The 20,990-nt window shown below is 43.0% G+C and overlaps 1 protein-coding gene across 8 annotated transcripts in view; it reads right to left on the bottom strand.

Moving 5' to 3' along the window:
* Positions 1–20,990, bottom strand: part of CARMIL1 (capping protein regulator and myosin 1 linker 1) — a 272,936-nt gene that overhangs the window by 41,024 nt on the left and 210,922 nt on the right. For all 8 annotated transcript variants that reach the window (XM_030552559.1, XM_030552563.1, XM_030552561.1 and 5 more), the window contains one exon: positions 20,806–20,955. In XM_030552559.1, coding sequence (XP_030408419.1) covers positions 20,806–20,955 — 150 coding nt within the window. The remainder of the gene's footprint in view (positions 1–20,805; positions 20,956–20,990) is intronic.

Below are 20,990 nucleotides of genomic sequence, written 5' to 3'. Positions count from 1 at the left end.
CTCCCCTCACTTCCCACCCTGTCTCTTGAGCCATCTCTCTCTATTCCCCTAAATTCCCTTGCTGGGGATTCATCTCTGTCCCTTATTAGGCTTTGTGGTGGTGGGAAAGCCTCCCACAGTTCCTGCCTTCTGGAACAGTCTTCCTGTTCCTCTCCAACACTCCTCTGGAAACTTGTTTTTTCCATAGATGACATGGTTTTAGGCTGGGGATCATGACTTGCCTTAGCTCTTTAGGGTGCTAATTATTTAAGAGACTTTTTGATAGCGCTCTTTAGTGCACTGCTATAGGTGCTAGGCTGTTCAGGGAAGTGCTGCTGTGCTAGTTAACATTCCACTAAGGGGGTCTATGGGGTCTGGGGTGCAGATGCCATGCCACACATGGAGCCTTAAACTGGAGGCGATGGTCCATTGTATTAATAGTTGTCAACAGCACACAGAATTGGGATGGAAGTAAAAGAGTTTTCTGATTGCTTTCCTCTTTTTCTTATTAATCTGTTGGAGTAATGAAAATGCTGTTTTAAAGCATATTTATTTTATTTTCATAGCTGCTAGAACAGAAAAAACCCTTACGTTTTTCCATTGTCTGTTAAATATATATTGAGTGCCTTCATTTTGTACAGTCATTATCCATCCCTTATTCTGTCTGTGGTTTGACATTTACTTGAAAAAACATTAGAAACTCCCTGCCCCCCTAATTTTTTCAATATTTCATCTTTTTGGCTAAAAAACCCTCAATGAATATTACGTAGTTTGGGTCCAAAATGTTACCTGCCTTGAAAGTGTAGAATCTTTTGAGAAATAGCTTTCCAAAACTAAAGAGCTCTTACAATAAATCTCCCACACTGGCATTTAGAAATCAAACTACAACAAAACCCTTCTTTATAGCCACTATTCCTGGTAATGCTCTGCTACTGCCACATAGGTACCTAGAGCAATCAGCTGAAATTAGCACCTCAGGAAGAGACAGCTTTCAAAGAGCCTGCAATCTAAGGGTATGGCTACACTTGAAATTTCAAAGCGCTGCCACGGCAGCGCTTTGAAGTGTGAGTGTAGTCGGAGCGCCAGCTCTCGGAGAGAGCTCTCCCAGCGCTGTACGTAAACCACATCCCTTACAGGTATAGCTTGCAGTCCTGGGAGCCGCGCTCCCAGCGCTGCAGCACTGATTACACTGAGGCTTTACAGCGCTGTATCTTGCAGTGCTCAGGGGGGTGTTTTTTCACGCCCCTGAGCACGAAAGTTGCAGCGCTGTAAAGTGCCAGTGTAGCCATGGCCTAAGGCTCTGGTCCAACAAAGATTTATGCAAATACTTAACTGTCAAGGTTTGAGTAGTCCCATTAAAGTCAACAGGACTACTCACACACTTCAAGTTACAGTGTACTTAACAGCTTTGCTGGATTGGGGTCTAAAGGGACAAAGCAGACAAAAAGGAGACATTATAATCCTCATTTGACATATGGGGAACCAAGGTACAGAGACTTGCCCAAGGTCATGGAGGAAACTGATTGCGGAACTAGGGACTGAGTCCAGATCTAGAGTCCCCTGTAAAATGCCTTCCTCTTCATCTGTCAAAATAAGTATAAGTTAAAGTAACCCAATTCCTAGAGTAAGTGGAGACACCATGACTGAAGATAGAGCACATAAGAGCAGGTAAATCTCAAGGAGCTTCATTGAAAATGAGAGTGGGAAGGAGGAGAGGGGAAATTGCCAAATGGGAATAAACTGGCAGAGAGAGATTTATTTTCAAGGATTTAAGATGCTATAAACAATCAGTGAAATAACATGCATTTTTAAAAAAGGGTTTGGCAACATTCTTTTAACAGATTATGCAAAAGAAAAGTTTAGTAAGGCATTTTACCTAAATCCCTGCACAATTCCAGTGTCCTAGGGAAAATTACCCTCAAGGCTGCAACACCATTCCATCAATCACCATTTTCCACACTTAGATTATTCTCAAAAGAGCACAATGGTTAGGGGCATTACACATCTGTAAATCATGAAAAGCGTATCAGTACTTGTTGGGTTGAGTAGTAAATAAACTATCCTTCCTTGGACCACAGAGTCTTTGGGTGGGCAGGTGGCTAACCCATCATTATAGAAGAATCCGGAAACAAGACAAAAACAGAGCTGTGGCTAATACTTTCAACTGCCAACAATTTATATTGTATTTTAAAGAGGTAAATTCTTAGCACAAAGCGCAGGGATTTACACTGATCATAATCCTTAAAGACTACCCTGGAGTACCATTATCCTTGAAAGTAAAATGGAATATTACAATACATAAGCATTAACTAAATATCTGGCGTAACATTCAACAGCGAAGACACTAATGCATTGTTTAGACAACAAGAGCCAGGTCCTCAGCTGGTGTAAAGTGGCATTAGCTCCACTGAATTCAGTGGAGTTCAGCTAATTAATACCAGTTCAGGATACAACCTCAAAGTTGCTTCTTGTATTTCACAATTTATTTGCTCTCTACACATAGGGTAGAATGGGTTTTATGATTGCAAAATGATATGTACATCACAAAACGGAAGGAATGTATTGTTTTATTTTTTTCAAGATGTCAAATTATTCTGGTGGAAGTACACGATTTGTTCATTTTAGTCTCTTCTAAACTGGGTTGACTTTTAGAATTATTTTGCATAACAATGGCCTCCAAAATAAAAGCATAGCAATGTAATAAGATAAACTTAGCAGATGTGTCCTTGAGTTTAATTTAATTTTACTAAATAAGAAACCTTCACTTTGCTACTTGCTGAGATATGGCTCATATGCACACTAAGACATTTCAACAAAATTATAGGTATGTTTTGTTTTAACTAGTAATACTGCTTCTACATCTTTATTTTAAGCCACATACTGCCTGCTATTAAAGTACGTAAAGGGAAAAAAGCCAAAGTTTCTGTTACAAGAAAGAAAAAGTCTGTATGGAATAAATTTAACACTCCCTGAAAGTATTTATAAGCTGACAGTTCTTCACCTTGCGTAATTATCTCAAGGAACCACGTGTGCAGAACAATTTGCATCTGGTTCAGAGCATACATTCAGTCTCATCTATTTTGTAAGGGAAAAATAGATAATGAAAAAAACATCCGGAAATCTCCATTTTCTACAGAATTATTCAAAAATTGGAAATCCAGGATGGGGCTAAGAGCTTCCTGTACAGCAGTCACCCTTCCTCACATAAGTAAATAACTTCAGTATTTGCATTATGACCTAAACCGTTTCTATATTAAGTATAGGAAACCCCTAGAATACTGTAAATACTGAGCTGTTTGTTTAAGGCATCATTCTAAGGCAATGTGAACGTTTTAAAGGATGGCCACTGTATATTTAGAGTATTAGAGAACAATGTCATTAAAACCCCTTGTGACACTGCACCCCATATTCATCAGAGAGTTATTACAGGTCTCTTGCAACTTACGCGCATTTAACATGCGCGATTTCAACTTTACGCGTACGGCTGGAGAGGGGGCATGGCCTCAAGGGGGGGGGGGCGTGGCCTCAAGATTTAAAAGTCCTGAGGCACCAGCTGTGGCTGGTAGCCCCCGGGCCTTTAAATCACCCAGGGCGCTCCCAGCTGCAGAGGTGGCTGGTAGTCCCTGTAGCGAACTAAAGGGCCCAAGGCTCCAGCACGTGGCACTCTGGGCCCTTTAAATGCCAGCCCCAGTTTGGCTGCCAAAGCTGCAAGCGGGATTTAAAGAGCTCCTCCAGGCTCCCCAGCGTGGCGAGAAGCCCGGCGGAGCCCTTTAAATCCCGCCTGCAGCTCCGGTGGCAGGGCCAGTGGGGGGCATTTAAAGGGCTCCACTGGGCTCCCCGCCGTGGCGGGAAGCCTGGCGGAGCCCTTTAAATTCTGCCCGCAGTTCCAGCGGCGGGGCCGGGGTGGGGGCAATTAAAGGGCTCCATTGGGCTCCCCGCCACAGCAGGAAGCCTGGCGGAGCCCTTTAAATCCCACCTGCAGCTCCGGCAGCGGGGCCGGGGCCGAGATTTAAAGGGCTCCACCGGGCTCCCCGCCGCTCTTTAAATTCCCTCCTGGCTCGGCCGCCGGAGCTGCGGGTGAAGTTTAAAGGGCTTGGGGATATAATTTCAACTATACGCGGTTTTTGCTTTATGCGATAACCGCGGAACGGAACCCCCGCCTAAGTTAAGACTTGCCTGTATTATTGTGATATGATTATGGTATAATTCTGATGTATTTTATGCAAGATAAGTCACGCGAGATGTCATTGGAAAGATTATTATTTACTGAATATGATTATCCTAATTGTATGCATGTATCTGAAGTTAGGAATGTTGACTATGTATCTGTATTACAAATGTGTTTACACCTGGAGAATGTCCACTAGGCAAAAGGCTCTCAGTCTAGATGGCTGGCTGGAAAGGGCCCACTCAGGTTGAAGGGCCATTAGGAGAAAACAGGCCTTAGAAGAAGCTTATCTCACTCTGGGGAGCCTTCCTGAGGACGCTACAGACAGCTCCGACTCATGGCTGCTGTAACACTACAGGGACACATGACCAGATCACCTGGTGCTGGACTCCATCTTGGGACATCAGTGTTTTTCCACTGACTGGCGTGGGAACCATGCTTTGAAACAAATGGTTCCCGCCATTTGCAAAAGTTATTTAAGGCAGGGGAGTGACATCATGGAGGTTCTTCATTGGCTCTCCACCCAAAGAGACTCTTGGAAACACCTGAGGAACAAAGACTGAACTGGCGGAAGTCCTGGGCCCAGGATAAAAGGATTTTTAGCCTGTGAATGGAACAGCTGGGGTTATCATAGACTATCAGGATTGGAAGGGACCTCAGGAGGTCATCTAGTCCAACCCCCTGCTTAAAGCAGGACCAATCCCCAGACAGATTTTTGCCCCAGATCCCTAAGTGGCCCCCTCAAGGACTGACCTCATAACCCTGGGTTTAGCAGGCCAATGCTCAAACCACTGAGCTATCCCTCACCCAGTTTCCAAGCTGTAAGCCAGTGCAACATGCCCCTTAAGAATCTGCAGCTTCCTTGTATCATCACTCAGGGTGAGGATCTGCTATTCATATCCAAGCTTAGTTTGCATGTTTTGTTTATTTGTAGGTTATCTGCTTTGATCTGTTTGCTATCCTTTATAATAAAATAAATCTATCTTTTGTAGTTAATAAACTTGTTTTTGCTTTATTTAAAAACAGTGTGTGGGAGAGTCATAACTTGGAGCAGAAAGCTATTGTATATTCTTCTCCTCATTGAGGGAGGAGGTGAATTTCATGAGCTTACACTGTACAGTTCCCTGTGCAGCCCAATACAGTATAATTTTGGGTTTACACTCCAGAGGAGGGTGTGTACGTGGAAGCTGGGAAGTTCTTTAGCTGGAGCCTTCCGATGCGGAGCTGATCACAGCATCTGCATGTAAGCGCAGCTGGGTGTCCCCCTACCTGTATGTGTGCTGGTAAAAGTGCAGGCTGGACACAGCATTAAAGTGTAAAGGGAGTGCAGGCTGGAGGGGAACCTATCACACTCCTTTCCTCATACTTCTGAGCTCACAGGGTGATTATTAATGCTTTTAAAAAGGTGTGTGTGTGTGTGTGTGTAAGTAACATGGCAGCAGTAGATCCTGAACTGGAGAGAGAAAATTATTTTTGTATCTCTCCTTTCCATACTCAGAATGACATAACTATTGAACTGAACAATAGTCACCAAAGCATAAACGCCAGTAATCTCCTCACCTTCGACAGATCCTCCGAGGTTTTGTGCCCTGAAAGCTATGACATTTCAGACACAAATGAGGCTTGTGGCACTGAACCAGACCTAGATTACTTGGGGCAGTGAATGGATTAGCAGCCTCTCTGCTCAGAACATTATGATTTGAGGCAGTATCCTTAAAAAAAACACGTGAACTTAGCCATCGTGCTCTCCAAGGCACAAAACGTACCAGTCACAGTGTCTGTCAGGTATATCTTCCTAGCACACAGATAACCCTGAATCCTCTAGGTCACTTCTAGGACATCCTTACTAAATACCAGCAGACATCAAAAATAAAATAAAAATCTCAATCCCTCTGAAGTCTATGTGTATGTCTACGCTGCAATTAGATGCCCATAGCTGGCCAGTGCCAGCTGACTCGGGCAGGAGGGACTCAGGCTAAGGAGTTGTTTAATTGCGGTGTAAATGTTTCTTGTTTTTTTTGTTTTGTTTTTGTTTAAAGCTATTAACACTTTGTCTGAAAGAAACCAAACCACCTTCTATTTATTCTTACTCTGTTACCCAATTTCTGTTATTTTCTTTTAAATGTAGTATTCTAGTCCCCTTTTTCCTTTCCAATGTATATTAATTTTTTATGGAGTCTGCCACATTTACTCACATGGAGTAACATCATGCTGCACCAATACCCCCACCTTTTCTAACAGGACTATACATGGAGTAAGGTTCTTCTCAACCTGAATAAAGGTGGAAGAAATGAACTATTTTCTGTTCCTGGTTTTCCTCTCTATATACACGACTTTGTTTTAATAGAATCATATACATTCACCTCCACTTTAAAATATGGGTAATTTCTTCCTCCCTTGCCTCCCATTATACACATCCTCTTTTTCCTCTTTCCCTCCTCCACGTGAGCTACTATTCTCTGCCCACACTGAAAAAAAGTACCAGACATCCTCCTCTCATTGCTTTCTACCTTAAATTGTGCGTTGCCAGGAACGTGAGTTCACATGGACTACTAGGAGTATGATAGAATTGTGTGTCTTCTATTTTTAAAAGATACCATAGAATTCTGGGGCCAACTAGGTTGCCTTGAACAAAGCAGAAATATAATCTGGGCCAAACAAATCAAGTGAGACACTAAAGGAGTTAAAAGACGTGAAAAGGTCCATGCTGCACATCAGTGCAGAAAGCTCCTCAACCGCTAGAAGAGAGAGAGCTTGCTAGACCAGTGATTCTCAACCTTTTCAGACTACAGTACCCCTTTCACAAGTCTGATTTGTCTTGCCTATCCCCAAGTTTCACCTCACTTAAAAACTATTTTCTTACAAAATCAGACATGAAAATACAGAAGTGTCACAGCGCACTATTGCTGAAAAATTACTCACTTTCTCATATTATAAAATTATAACATAAACCAATTGGACTATAAATATTGTACTTATATTTCAGTGTATAGGATAAAGAGGAGTATAAACAAGTCATTGTATGAAATTTTAGTTTGTACTGACTTTGCTAGGGCTTTTTATGTAGTCTGTTGTAAAACTAGGCAAATATCTAGATGAGCTGACATGCCCCCAGAAGACCTCTGAGTGCCCCTTTGCTGAGAACCAATGTGTTAGACATTAGTTGAATCAGAATGTCCTAACTTATGAGTAAAACCCTCCCCTCGAAAATATGCAGTGCAGTAAAAATCCCACAAGAGTGAGCCAATGATGGATGATCACTGGACATGTTTAAAAAACCCGCAAGAATGAGCCAACAATCAAACTGGCAATAAACGACAGGAAGTCAATATTAATAAGCTAGATACTACCACGAAACAGACAACTACACACTCTTCTGTTACAGACCTGAGCTTTCTGGGGAAAAAGAAAGGATCAGACCTGAGAGATCACAGGCAAAGCTCGTGACACTGAAGTGCCTCAAGGTAAAAAATATCCAGTATCAGCACTACACGATTCATGTTCTAGACAGAAAACTGGAGGCACCTTTTTCATCAGGTGTAATTGATTATTACTGAAAACAGTTTCTTGCATTCTGACTTTATTTTATGACAGGCCAATAAGTAGCATAGATCGAGACAAGTTAAGGTAGAATCTGACACAGAAATTTGAGCTAGATTTAGGAAAGCAAACAGTACCGCTGTGTACCTGAATTGTCCAATGCTATGATTTTAGTGTGTTTCTTCTCTCAACCCCATAGAGACTGAGAACAAGAGTTTAACAAGTCTTCTAATCTTGGGCTCCCAACCCCTTAAAGGAGCCTGATTTTCAGAGACTGGTTATGCAACACTTTCTGAAAGTCAGATCTCTTTAAAGTGTCTCACGTTGGAAACCTGAAGTCATTAGTGACTTTTGAAAATTGTAGCCTAAAAATGTAATGGGTATGCAGGTCCAGTTCTAGCTGTTTTGTCCCTGAGGGTGGAAAATATTTTCAGTGCGCAACTCACACAGCAGCAGCGCCAAAAAAAAGGTTGGCCAATCAGAACAGAGGGAAAAATAGCACAGCGGTATGGTGGTGCCTTCTGGAAGCTGGCAACCAGGACCACCTTGCTTGCCCACTCTGTGGGTATGTGTGGTACTCTGTACCTCAAAGAAGCACCTTGGAACCCCCATATTCACCACTGTCATATATAATTATGATGTGTTTTATACAAAGTATGCCTTATGAGGTATCATTTTAAAAGTACTGATCTGTTGAACATTAATAGCCTGTTGGATTGTACGTGCTATAATTGTATGTGCAGTGTTTCGCAGGAAAGTGGTTGCAAACAGAGTCCTGGAGTCCGGAAGAGATACCAGAGGTTCTGGTCATCGACCGGTATATGAGGGCACTGCCACCAGATCTCCGCAAATGGGTAGGCCAGAATGATCCATCCACCTATGACGAGATGATCATGCTGGCAGAAAGACGCATGGCAGCCAGGGAATTGACCCAACTACCCAAGGAAAGCCCTTTTTGTAGCAAACACCCAACCCCAACCCTGGAAGTTGGGACAGCCAAACCCCTGGGGAGTCCTAGGTGGAGGAAGAGAGGGGCTGAAAGCCAGCAGAGACTCCAGAAGGAAGGGATTGGCCTGAGTGGGGGGAACTCTGGGACTAAACCCCCTAGCCCACATGATAGGAGAATAATTAGAAACAATTATAGATGTTATGCATGTGGGGAGTGGGGACACATAGCAGCACAGTGTCCCAGCACCGAGGAGCCTATGCAATGCAACTTGGGGGATTGGGAGGTCCCATGCACCCTTATCGACCTTGCGGGCGTCGCATTAGCCCCCCATAACTACACCAGGCCGGTGAAGATAAATGGAGCAGAGACTACAGCACTTGTGGACTCAGGGAGTGCTATCAACCTTATATCGGGTAAGCTGGTAAAAAGTAGTCAGCTGCTGCAAGTCAACGCGTAGCAGTGACGTGTGTGCATGGGCCATGAGCCATTACCCCCAACATCCCAGTGGAGATAGAGGTTCAGGGGAACCCCATTAAGGTGACAGTAGGTGTAGTTCCTAAACTCCCATATCCTGTAGTTATTGGGAGGAACTATCCAGGGTTTGATAAGTTACTCCCCGCGGAGAGGCTGGAGGGAGGTAGAGACCCGGTTGGCAGTGACTCATCATTGGGGGAATGTCAACCCCCAATGTTTTCTGAGTTTTCTCAGGATCTATTCTCAGCCCCCCAAAAGGCCCGAAAGACAAAAAAAGAAAGGAAGGCCACAAAGGTTTTAGGAACCCGGATCCTGACCCAGGGCCAGAAGACCGCGCTAGTAGGCAGATGGACACGAGCAGCCATCAGAGAAACTACCAACACGGAAGGTGAGCCAGAGGCTGGCCCCAGCCGTGATGGCGACGAGCCATTGGAAGAAGCAGAAGTTGGGAGCTCAGGCAGGTTAGTCCTGGGAGAGAGACTTTTGGACGAGACCAGGCAGAAGACCCTAGATATGATAATGTCAGGAATGGGGTGGCTGAGATTGATGGGATACCAGTGGAAGGGAAGGTCAGGGGTCCAGGACCCTACTTCACAGTGAAGAAAGATCTCCTGTACTGTGTGGTGCAAATGCAGGAGCAGGAGATACATCAACTTCTGGTGCCACAAAAACATCAAAAAGCCATATTGAGCCTCGCCCACAGTCACCTGTTTGGAGGACACTAAGGAGTAGAGAAAACCCAGGCCAGGATCCTGCGGAGGTTCTTCTGGCCAGGAGTACATGAAGATGTCAGGTGATACTGCACCTCTTGTCCAGAATGTCAGCTACATAGCCCTCGCCCACACTTACGGGCCCCTTTGATACCTCTTCCAATAATAGAGGTACCATTTGAACGCATACCCATGGATCTGATTGGGCCCCTAGAGAACACAGCTCAGGGCCACCAACATGTGCTGGTTGTATTAGACTATGCAACCCGATACCCGGAAGCCGTTTCCCTACGCAACACAGCTTCCAAGACAATAGCTGAGGAGCTAGTGCAGATCTTTTCCCGGGTTGGGCTACCCAAGGAGATACTGACTGATCAAGGGACACCTTTCATATCCAAGTTGATGAAAGATCTCTGTTCATTGCTCCATGTACAAGCCCTACGGACCTCTGTATACCACCCACAAACAGACGGTCTTGTAGAAAGGTTCAATAGGACCCTCAAGGCCATGATCAGGAAAGTGGTGAGCCGGGATGGGAAAGACTGGGATACCCTATTGTCTTACCTCATGTTCGCCATCCGGGAAGTTCCACAAGCCTCCCCAGGTTTCTCTCCATTTGAACTACTATATTGGCGCCACCCCCGAGGCATATTGGATATAACCAGAGAAGCCTAGGAAGAGGAGCCAAATCCCAGAAAGAACATAGTCAAGCATGTACTACAGATGAGGGATCAGATAGCCCGACTTACACCCATTGTACGGGAACACTTGGAGAAAGCACAGGAGACCCAAAGGACCCATTATAACCACCAAGCAAAGCTTCGACGGTTCCAACCAGGAGATCAAGTAATGGTCCTGGTGCCCACAGCAGAAAGCAAGCTGTTGGCCCAGTGGCAGGGACCCTATGAAGTGATTTGAAGCAGTGAGAGAGGTAAACTATAAGGTGTGGCAGCCAGGTCGCAGGAAACCGGAGCAAATTTACCACATCAATCTTCTAAAACCTTGGCATGATCGAGAGGCATGCTTAGTCACCCAGGAGACCCTTCCCCAGGAGGATAACTTACATGAGCAAGTGAAGATATCATCTGACTTGACGCCAATCCAAAAACTCGAGGCAGCTGACATGATTAATCGCAACCGAGATGTGTTCTCTACAAAACTGGGGCAGACAACTGAGACCTATCACCATATCCGCACGATCCCCTGAGCCACGGTAACACTGAGACCCTACCGAATCCCAGCAGCCAAAAGAAGAAATCAAGGCCGAAGTAAAAAAAATGTTAGAATTAGGCGTTATTGAAGAATCCTATAGTCAGTGGTGCAGTCCAACCGTTCTAGTGCCCAAAGCAGATGGTACCACGAGATTCTGTAATGACTTTCACCGACTGAATGAAGTATCTCAATTTGATGCATACCCCATACCACGCATCGACGAACTGGTTGACCAACGGGGTAGTGCCCGATTCTTGACTACACTGGATCTGACAAAAGGGTATTGGCAGATTCCCCTGACCAAAGAAGCTAAAGAAAAGACAGCGTTCTCCACCCCAGATGGGCTATTCCAGTACACTGTCCTCCCTTTTGGGTTACACGGGGCCCCAGCCACATTCCAGTGCCTCATGGATAAGCTGCTGCGCCCCCATACTAATTATGCAGCTGCATACCTAGATGATATCATCCATATGCCAGACTGGGGAACCCACTTGGAGAAAGTTGAGGCAGTACTACGCACCTTAAGGTGGGCTGGCCTCACTGCTAATCCTGCTAAATGTGCCATAGGACTAGCAGAGGCTAGGTACCTGGGATATATTGTAGGAAGGGGTATAGTGAAGCCCCAAACTAATAAGCTAGAGGTGATTCAAAACTGGCCCCAGCCGACCCGAAAGAAGCAGGTCCGTGCATTCCTAGGTGTGGTAGGCTACTACCGACATTTTATTCCCCACTTTGCCAGTAGGGCAAGTCCTCTAACGGACTTGGTGAAGGCCCGAGGTCCAGACATGGTGAAGTGGACCGACGCAGCAGAGGGGGCATTTTTAGACCTTCGGACAGCCCTCTGTAATGACCCCATACTCATAGCCCCGGACTTTACCAAGGAATTTATTTTACAGACAGATGCTTCTGAGGTGGGGTTGGCGGCGGTTCTGTCACAAATGATTGGAGAAGAACACCACCCGATCCTCTGCCTAAGCAGAAAGCTGCTCCCAAGAGAACAGAAGTATGCGGTAGTTGAGAGAGAATGACTTGCTGTCAAATGGGCCATGGAGACACTGCATTATTTCCTCTTAACCTGGCGATTTACTCTTGTGATGGACCATGCACCTCTCCAATGGATGCAGAGAAATAAGGAAAAGAATGCAAGGGTCACCAGGTGGCTCTTATCCCTCCAACCATTCCAGCTCCACATACGGCACGGGGCTGGATGCCACCACGGCAACGCTGATGGTCTTTCACGAGCACACTGCCTGGCATCCCAAGTTGCCCAACCCTATGGTGTTGAGCAGAGGGGGGGATATGTGATGGGGCAAGGCTATATGGCTACAGTAAAGTAGTGAGGAACAGGTATGTTAGCCCCAGGCTAAACAAATCCCTAGTACCATGGTAACCAAATGGCAGTTGCTCCAGGTTAATCAAGGCACTTGGGGCCAATTAAGATCTTTCTAGAAGGCAGTGGAGATAGCTACATTAATTAGAACACCTGCAGCCAATCAAGACAGGCTAATCAGGCCACCTGGGTTTAAAAAGGAGCTCACTCCAGTCAGGCGGGGAGGAGCCAGAGGAGAGGAAGCGCATGTGAGGAGCTGGGCACAAGAGGCGCAAGGAGCTGAGACTGAGAGGGTGTGCTACTGGAGGACTGAGGAATTATCAGACAATCAAGCATTATCAGACACCAGGAGGAAGGTCCTGTGGTGAGGATAACATGGGGAAGTAGCCCAGGGAGTTGTAGCTGTCATGTACCTGTTACAGGAGGCACTATAGACAGCTGCAATCCACAGGGCCCTGGGCTGGAACCCGGAGTAGAGGGTGGGCCCAGGTTCCCTCCAAACCTCGCAACTCCTGATCAGACACAGGAGGAGTTGACCCAGACTGTGGGTTCCACCAGAGGGGAAGATCACTGAGGTGAGCAAATCCACAAATAAGCACAGGACCCACCAAGGTAAAGGGGGAACTTTGTCACCGCAGTTATGAAGTTCTGCTATGGATGCGCTACTGAAATATATTGTGAGATTGGGAATACCCACAACCAGCCTTTCAGGTACAACAATGGAGTAGCCAGACGCACTGATGGACAATTGAAGGGAATCCACTCTCCCAGTAACCATCTCAGAAGATTTCTCACGGAGACCACATAGAAAATGGAGTCTACTTGACCCACGCCATAGCAAAAGATCTTTCCAGCAAGCTGGAAGAAACTATAAAGAGTTGAAGTGACATCATGACTTGGCCTCACTCCCCCCACAACTCAACAGCTAGAAACACATCTGGAGGACAAAGACTTTGAACTGGGGAGGGAGGTCCCAGGCTGGAAGGCAGTTCCAGCCTGTATATTGTAGTTCTGTGACCTTTTTGTACCATCTATCAGGTGAGACACTGCTCAATTCAAATCCTGTTTCATTTGTAGAACTCAGACTGAAAATTTACTTTTATTTTGTAGGTAACCATTTTGATTTCTACACTTACTGATTATAATAACTTAAAATCTGTCTTTCTGTAGTTAATACATCTACTTTATATTTTACCTAAAACAGTGAGTTTTGGGTAAAATGCTTGGGAAATCTCAGCTCAGTTTACAAAGGCTACTGTCTGTCCTTTCCACATCAAGGGAGGGGTGGGCTGAGTAATGAACTTACACTGATCAGGCTTCTGACCAGAGCAAGATGGTATAGTTCTGAGGTGTAAGGCCGTGTGTCATAAACGGATAGTTAAGAGTTAATAGAACAGAAGTACTTCATGTCTCTTTTGCCCCTAAAGAGTTAACAAGATCAGTGAGCCAGGCTGTCACCTGACCAGAGGACCAATCAGGGGACAGGATACTTTCAAATCTTGAGGGAGGGAAGTTTGTGTGTGTGCTGTTAGTGTTTGGTGGTTATTCACTCTGGGGGCTCAGAGGGACCGGATGTGCAACCAGGTTTCTCTCTCTCCGATACAGGCTCTTATAAATTCAGAATAGTGAGTACTAGGTAGATAAGGCGAGTTAGGCTTATGTTTGTTTTCTTTATTTGCAAATGTGTATTTGGAGCTGGAAGGAGTTCAAATGTGTATTTGGCTGGAAGGAGTTCAAATCTGTATTTTGCTGAAAGGATTTTAATTTGTACTTGAATACTTAGGCTGGGAGGGTATTCACAGTGTCTATAGCTGAAAGACCCTGTACCTATTCCATTTTAAATTTACAAAGATAATTTTTACTGTTTTTTTTTTCTTGTTTAAGAACCTGATTGTTTTTTTTATTCTGGTGTGAGACCCCAAGGGACTGGGTCTGGATTCACCATGGAATTGGTGGGGAGAAAGGAGGGAAGAGGGGGAGAGAGGCTAATTTCTCTCTGTGTTAGGATCACTTTCTCTCTCAGGGAGAATCTGTGAGGGGAAGAGAGAAGGAGGGGGGAAGGTGCGTTTTCCTCTCTGTTTTAAGATTCAAGGAGTTTGAATCACAGTGATCTTCCAGGGTAACCCAGGGAGGGGAAGCCTGGGAGAGGCAACAGTGAGGGAAAGGGTTTACTTTCCTTGTGTTAAAATCCAGAGGTCTTGGGGGTCCCTGGGCAAGATTTTGGGGGCACCAGAGTGTATCAGGCACTGGAATTCCTGGTTGGTGGCAGCGCTACAGGTTCTAAGCTGGTAATTGAGCTTAGAAGAATTCATGCTGGTACCTCATCTTTGGACGCTAAGGTTCAGAGTGGGGAATTATACCATGACACTGGGGAACTAGGGGGAACCGACTGGAGCCTCTCTATTGTTGGTTTATGAGTGGCTGGCAAAGCATTCATGTAACTCAGTTGGGTGTATCCCTGCCTGTGAACGTCTGTGTAAGTGCAGTACTTGCCAGAGGTTTGTAGCCTGGCAACAGCCTCACAGAGTGAGAGGGAGCCCAGGTTGGTGGGACAGATGGCTCAGCAGCCCAAGCTGCACCCCGGGAAAAACCGTCAGAGTATGTATTGGATAATCACTGACAGAGGTTTTTTAACCACTGGTAGAGTCAGAATGCAAAGCTATATACAATGGCATCCAGTAAAAAGTAACATTAGCATAGCAGTTGTATAAAATTAATATTAGCATATTCCTAATGTTTGAAAATGAAAGGGACATCTACAGGATTCTGCAAAACTGTCAACTTTCCTGCAAATTCCGACTGTCTTTTGATTTCTCAGATGGCACTGTATACCAGGGAAAAAAGCTAATAGACACAGAATCATGGATCATGAGTCCCAGGAGCGTCTCCAGAAGTTGTCCTGAATGTGGGGGAGGCAGAGGTACCATTAGCCTGCCTGCATTGTTTACACTGATCTTCCTGTGAAGCAGATTTGTTCTATCAATTGTGATCGATCCTCCCTGGATTCCAGGAATGCCCTCGTATACCACTGTGCCAGATTTTAAAGTGACTCCTTTAAAGTGCTCTGGGAATCAGCACACAGGATTCTTGGGTGTATGTGCAGGGGACTGAGAACCCCTGGCTTTAGAGTCAGTGGAAAAGTTAACCAATCCAGGACTCATAAGGAGTGGTACAAAATAATGCCATGAGACAAAATACACTTTTAAAACTTTTCTTTATCTGCGCAACTCCTTTTGAATCTGGAGAAACTGCAGAGCCAAAAGTCTCTCGCTTGAACTATATGATCACAAAGAAGCTAGATCTGCAATGCGTAAGCTAGAACTGGATGCACATTACCTCCCCTAGATAGTAGTGCTCGCAAGAAGCTCCACTTTATAAAAAGACCGCCTAATAGTTTTCCAAAAATTAAAATCTCAAAATCCTTCAAGACCATGAAGCCGTAACTTCCGGAACAGACAATAAGGTGAGTGATAGAAATAAATGAGGGCTTGAAGCAAAGTACTAATAATGTGATAAATGCCAGATCTCATCACTGCTAGCGTATACAAGCAATAATACCATTAATTATTTCTACACAGTGGTACACAAGTAAAGCAAGAATTAGGACTCCACTGTACTAGGCACTGCACAAACAGCAAAGAAAGTCCCTGCTCCAGAGAGCTCACGATGCAGGATTCAGTCAGTCACTTAGCAGGTGAATAAGCAGACAAATGGAAAGAGAGAAGACGGGTGAGAGAGGACAGGTTTTCAGTGAAGAGTCATGGTAAATACATTGACAGCCACTAGTTTTGTTCTTATCTGCCCCAATCAACATGCTATCACAGCACTTTCCAAAATTATACAAGATATATTGCTCATTCTTTTCCTTCCACAGTCAGAAAGGGCTGGATTTTTTATTTTTGGTGCTTTGTGCATTTTTTATTTAATGTATCACTGTGGGAAATGTAGGTTAAAGTAGTGTGTTTTATATTTGGCTCTAAAAGCAGAGAAGTATACGTTTGTCTTATCTTCCAAGACTTCCAGGATCACGGGTCTGTTGTTGAGCACTGAACCTATGTGATAGATCTGCGCCACAATTGCTCTTTAGCATATCCCAAAGCAAGTAGGTTCTATCTTTCCCCTAGTCTTCTGTTCCTTTATAGAAATAGTTCTTTATCTTGCTGTATCACTGAAAGACTACAATATTAAGCTACTGCTTACATTTCATTAAAGTTTCCTACTGGTCCTTCATTTTCCCATAGAGACACCATTGTATATTTATAGTATTAAAAAAGTGAACTTGATATTCATTGAGGCAGACCATTTTTATTAGCGGCGAATGCAACCATTTATCAGCAGGCGGGATTGAACCTAGGGACCTCTGAACCTTTGTGCACTAGTCTTTACTGCATAAGCTAAAAGCCACACAGCTCTTGGATAAGGCTGTAGCAGACACATTAATCTAAGTGGTCTACGTGTCACTAGAAGGGGACAGAGCACCACACACAGCAGGCATGGGTTACACAAACAGTGAATTCCTAATTCACAGCCCAAACATTCCAGTCTTTCACAGGAACATTATTAAAAGGATTTCACAAACAGATACATATGCAACAACCTGCACTTATTTGAAATTTTTTGAAATAATTTCCTATTAATTATTATTATACCTGAGGAATGTAAACAAACAGATTGTTTCCCCAGAGAAAAGCAGACAATCTTACACTGGCCTTGCACTCTGTATTACTGAGAGTAACAATGTTATGTTGTTGGAATGGGTATTTTCAAGATCATTAATGTATGATGGTCTTCTAGTACAGGACATATTCCACACATAACTTCTCTGCTTTTTAAACAGCAGCTCAAAAATGGTCATTTCTTAATATTCAAAAAAATATTCAAATAGTGCAATAATTTTCTCTGAAATATAGCTATATTTAGTCTGTTCTAAAGAAGACCAGTTTTCAAGTATCCTTTAAAAACCCTAGTCCTGAGGAAGAATAATTCCTGTGTTGAAAGAATAAAGGATGAACAAATAATATACATAGTTCCCTTTTGTAGGGAAAGTTAATCAGTCAGTCTGCTGAAAAAATTACATATGCAGATGTGCTTGATATTCTACTTAGGTTTAAATGGGTGATTTATTTTAAGCCAGTGGTAAAATGCATCATTGCTTAAAAAGTGTCAATCTTGTCTCACACTTCTAGAAAATTTGAGAAAACGTATAATTTTATTAAGTTAAGTCAACCTTCATTACTGACTCAAATCTTTCAAAAAGTCTATGCCTATTCCTTTCATCTGAGCAGACTAAGTGGTCTTTTGCATAAAACAACAAAGCTGTCACATTCAATCTTAGTTACACACAACTTTGATCATAATAGGCCTTTAGATAAATACAGCTCTAATTAAATTTAGACAGCTATGATAATTGCAGATCAGGGTAGCAATTTACTATATTGCAACTCAGGTAGATCAGAAACTCCCAGGTCAATAATGATCAAGCTAGCCTGTTCTGTACTGGACCATTCAATCATTCCCAATGTTCTCCAGAATAGAGTGGCAAGTTCTCCCGCGGCTGACATGTCATTCAGATTATTGGTTTGTGGCCACAATGACATGTTGGCTAGGAATCAAGTCTGAATAACTTCTGTAGCATTGTAAATGTACAGTGTTAAACACTTTCTAATTCTTTACAGGCAGATACTGGAAATAAAACTCAAATGTCTATTTTTAAAAGTCATTTTCAAAGCCACATTCCTTCCACTCCTTTCTATTCTGTTGTCTGATACAGAAAGTTCAAAAATGAATAGCAGCTCTCTTCTCTGGACTGGGCTGGTGGAGACCTCCCCTCATCCAATCACCTTCCCTCATCCTGATTGTGTCTAAATATATATCTCACAGAGCTGCCTAAACACGGCAGGGTCCCATTTGCAGATGGACGTCAACTAGCCCCTCTAGAACATCGGCGGTTTCAAGTTCAACACTTATATTTCCCTCTCCAACAATTCCTTGGCCTCTTCTACCACAGGTGTCTTTGGAGCTACTTGAGGCAAAGGGATAGATATTAGTGGAAAGCCTGGGCTGAGGTTCAGGCTGAACTCCAAACCTAAATTCAGCAGGAATGAGTTTAAGATCTGAAGAGAATATTTCACACAGCTCTGGTCTGTTGGAGCATTTAAGCTGTCAGCATAAAAAAAACTACTTTAAATAGATGTTTAATGGACAGACAAGCTAATGATCTATATAATTAACAAAGTTCTAGAAGTTGGGGTTAAGCAACTATTTCTCATACAATGCTAATAAAATAAACTAAGTTATGGTTCATAAATCATGTGCATTTTTTATTCCCTCTTGGAACCTTTCATTAATATATTTGTTTCTTGCACTGACTAATTCCCAAAGTTTCATTGATGCCATATATAAAAAAGGGTCCCATAGGATGAAATTTTCTAAACTAAACATAAATGGCTTTGGGAAAACTATGAAACTGTAATATAATGGAAACCTCTCTTTCACCACATTGATTCTATATCCACATTTTTTTAAATGGCCATGTCTGAAATATATACAGAATTCATACAGCTAAAATAGACCCATCTGGAAACAGCCATGATATAAGCTAAACTGGATGGAATGAGAAGTTAAGATATCTATTCTTAGGACACTTATAACAACATAGACAAACTGACACCAGCACTGTGCAAGGCTGGTATGCTCACATTACTGAGTTTGTCTCTCCGAGCCACTTCCTATACAAGTGCAATCAATACCACAATGCACAATGAATGCACCTGGTTTGCAAAAACAGCCCTTATATGAATTTCCCAGCTCAGGAATATATCCCTGAAACTTCATACATTGATTTTTGAACAAATGGAGTTTTCAGCACCATGAGAGATCAGAGCTCCTGAATACAGGTGTATTTATTTGGAATATAATTTCATTCTCCTCAAAGTGGATGTCAATGAGAACCAAAACTACAAAAGGGTTCAGCCATGTGATTAAGTTGTATGAATGAGGAGGAAGACAGGGATATCAAATACTCTTCAAAACAGCTGCTCTAGGTAAGGCGCAAAGAGTTAATATTTAATATATGACTTCATATTTCCCTTTTTTTTTTTTTTTTTTTACATGAGTAAAGAAAAAGATAAAAGTCTAGCACGGTCCACTTACATAAATTGTACGATGATAGAAAAAATGGCAATGTTTGCTTTAAAAACCCCTACCTGGAGAGCATTTCAATACTGAAAACACAATTCTAATCGCAGAAATTTAAATTACCATAGATTTCTGTACACTAATCTGGTACATTCAAGTTCATTTATAGGCACAATCAAGATTGTGCCAAAGAGTGACATGTCTTATGATGCTGGCTCTCAGGGCCACCATTTAGCGCAATCATTAAACACCTACACTGATGGTTGGCTGCAGAATTCAAGAAGACTGGTGATGAGAATCTTTGATGACTCTTGTAAAGGCCAATGCCTTAAAGGGAGGAAAATGGGATTTGTTGGTGTTTGAGATACATGCTGCACTAAAGCAAACTCTGGTTAGGTGCCAGGCATGTGAACGAATACTATAGTTAATTTAATTCGCTGCCTCCCACGGATGTCGCCTCTACAGCAAACAAGACACTGAGCAAAAAATGTCCACAATATGTTGGAAAAGAAACAGGGTAAAGAACATTAACTATACTTTGCAGCCTACTGAAGTGCATCTATAAAGATTCACGATATGGCATGGAGAATAGAGGTAATTTATTTAAAATGTTTATGCCAAAACTATATCAAAAGCTTCGAAGTGATTTTACAAGCACTAGTCCCATTGAATTTCAATGAGATGTGCTCCTAACTCATGCAGGTGCTTTTGAAAATCTCACCCCACACCATCATTAGTTCTACATCCTTTGTAGCCCTATTACATGTGCAAGAGTTTCAGACTTCATCCATATATAAAAAAAATCATCTGCAGTTCATGGCCATCAGTAGAATCTCTGGGTCTCAAAAAACCTATTATCTACCTTGATGGATTAGTGCCAAGTGGCATGATGACAGATGCTGAGAGAAGCATGCTGTGACAGGAAACAGTGTGTCAAAGTAGCATAATCTGATTATCGCTGCCATATACCAGCACCTCTGCAGAAGAGGTATCTGTTATATTAGCAGTATTGTATGAACATGGGCAAGAGATGTTATCTTGAAAGAAAAACATATCTGAATATGAAAATAAGTATGAATATGAAGAAGAAAATCGATAATGGAACAAAGAAAAGGAAAAGTTTTTCCTTCCACTCATCTATACCTGGTTTGGATAATGTTTTGTTCACATACAACAATTCTTTATTTTTGTTGAGCCAAATTCCTAATGTCACTCCCCTGATATAATAAAAACTGCCCACTGAAATTTGCATAAGGACCTTTTTAGATTACATTTTTAACCAATGGACTGAAAAAAGGTGTCTTACCATACAAGTGTCTAGATCCTCCAAACGTTCTATCTCAGTCAAATCTTCTACTGTGAGGGTGGAGCACTTAGTTGGTTTCTCTTCAGCTAATTCAATCTCCAGTGACTCCTGTTGTGGAAGTGGCTTACCACGTCTGGTCAAATGGTCCGCCTAGACAACAAGGATCAAGAGATGAAACTACTGAT

Source organism: Gopherus evgoodei, chromosome 2 (genome assembly GCF_007399415.2).
Source record: "Gopherus evgoodei ecotype Sinaloan lineage chromosome 2, rGopEvg1_v1.p, whole genome shotgun sequence".
NCBI classification, from domain to species: domain Eukaryota; kingdom Metazoa; phylum Chordata; order Testudines; family Testudinidae; genus Gopherus; species Gopherus evgoodei.
The sequence above is the reverse complement of the archived record's forward strand: the minus strand, read 5'-3'. Positions and strand labels throughout refer to the sequence as shown.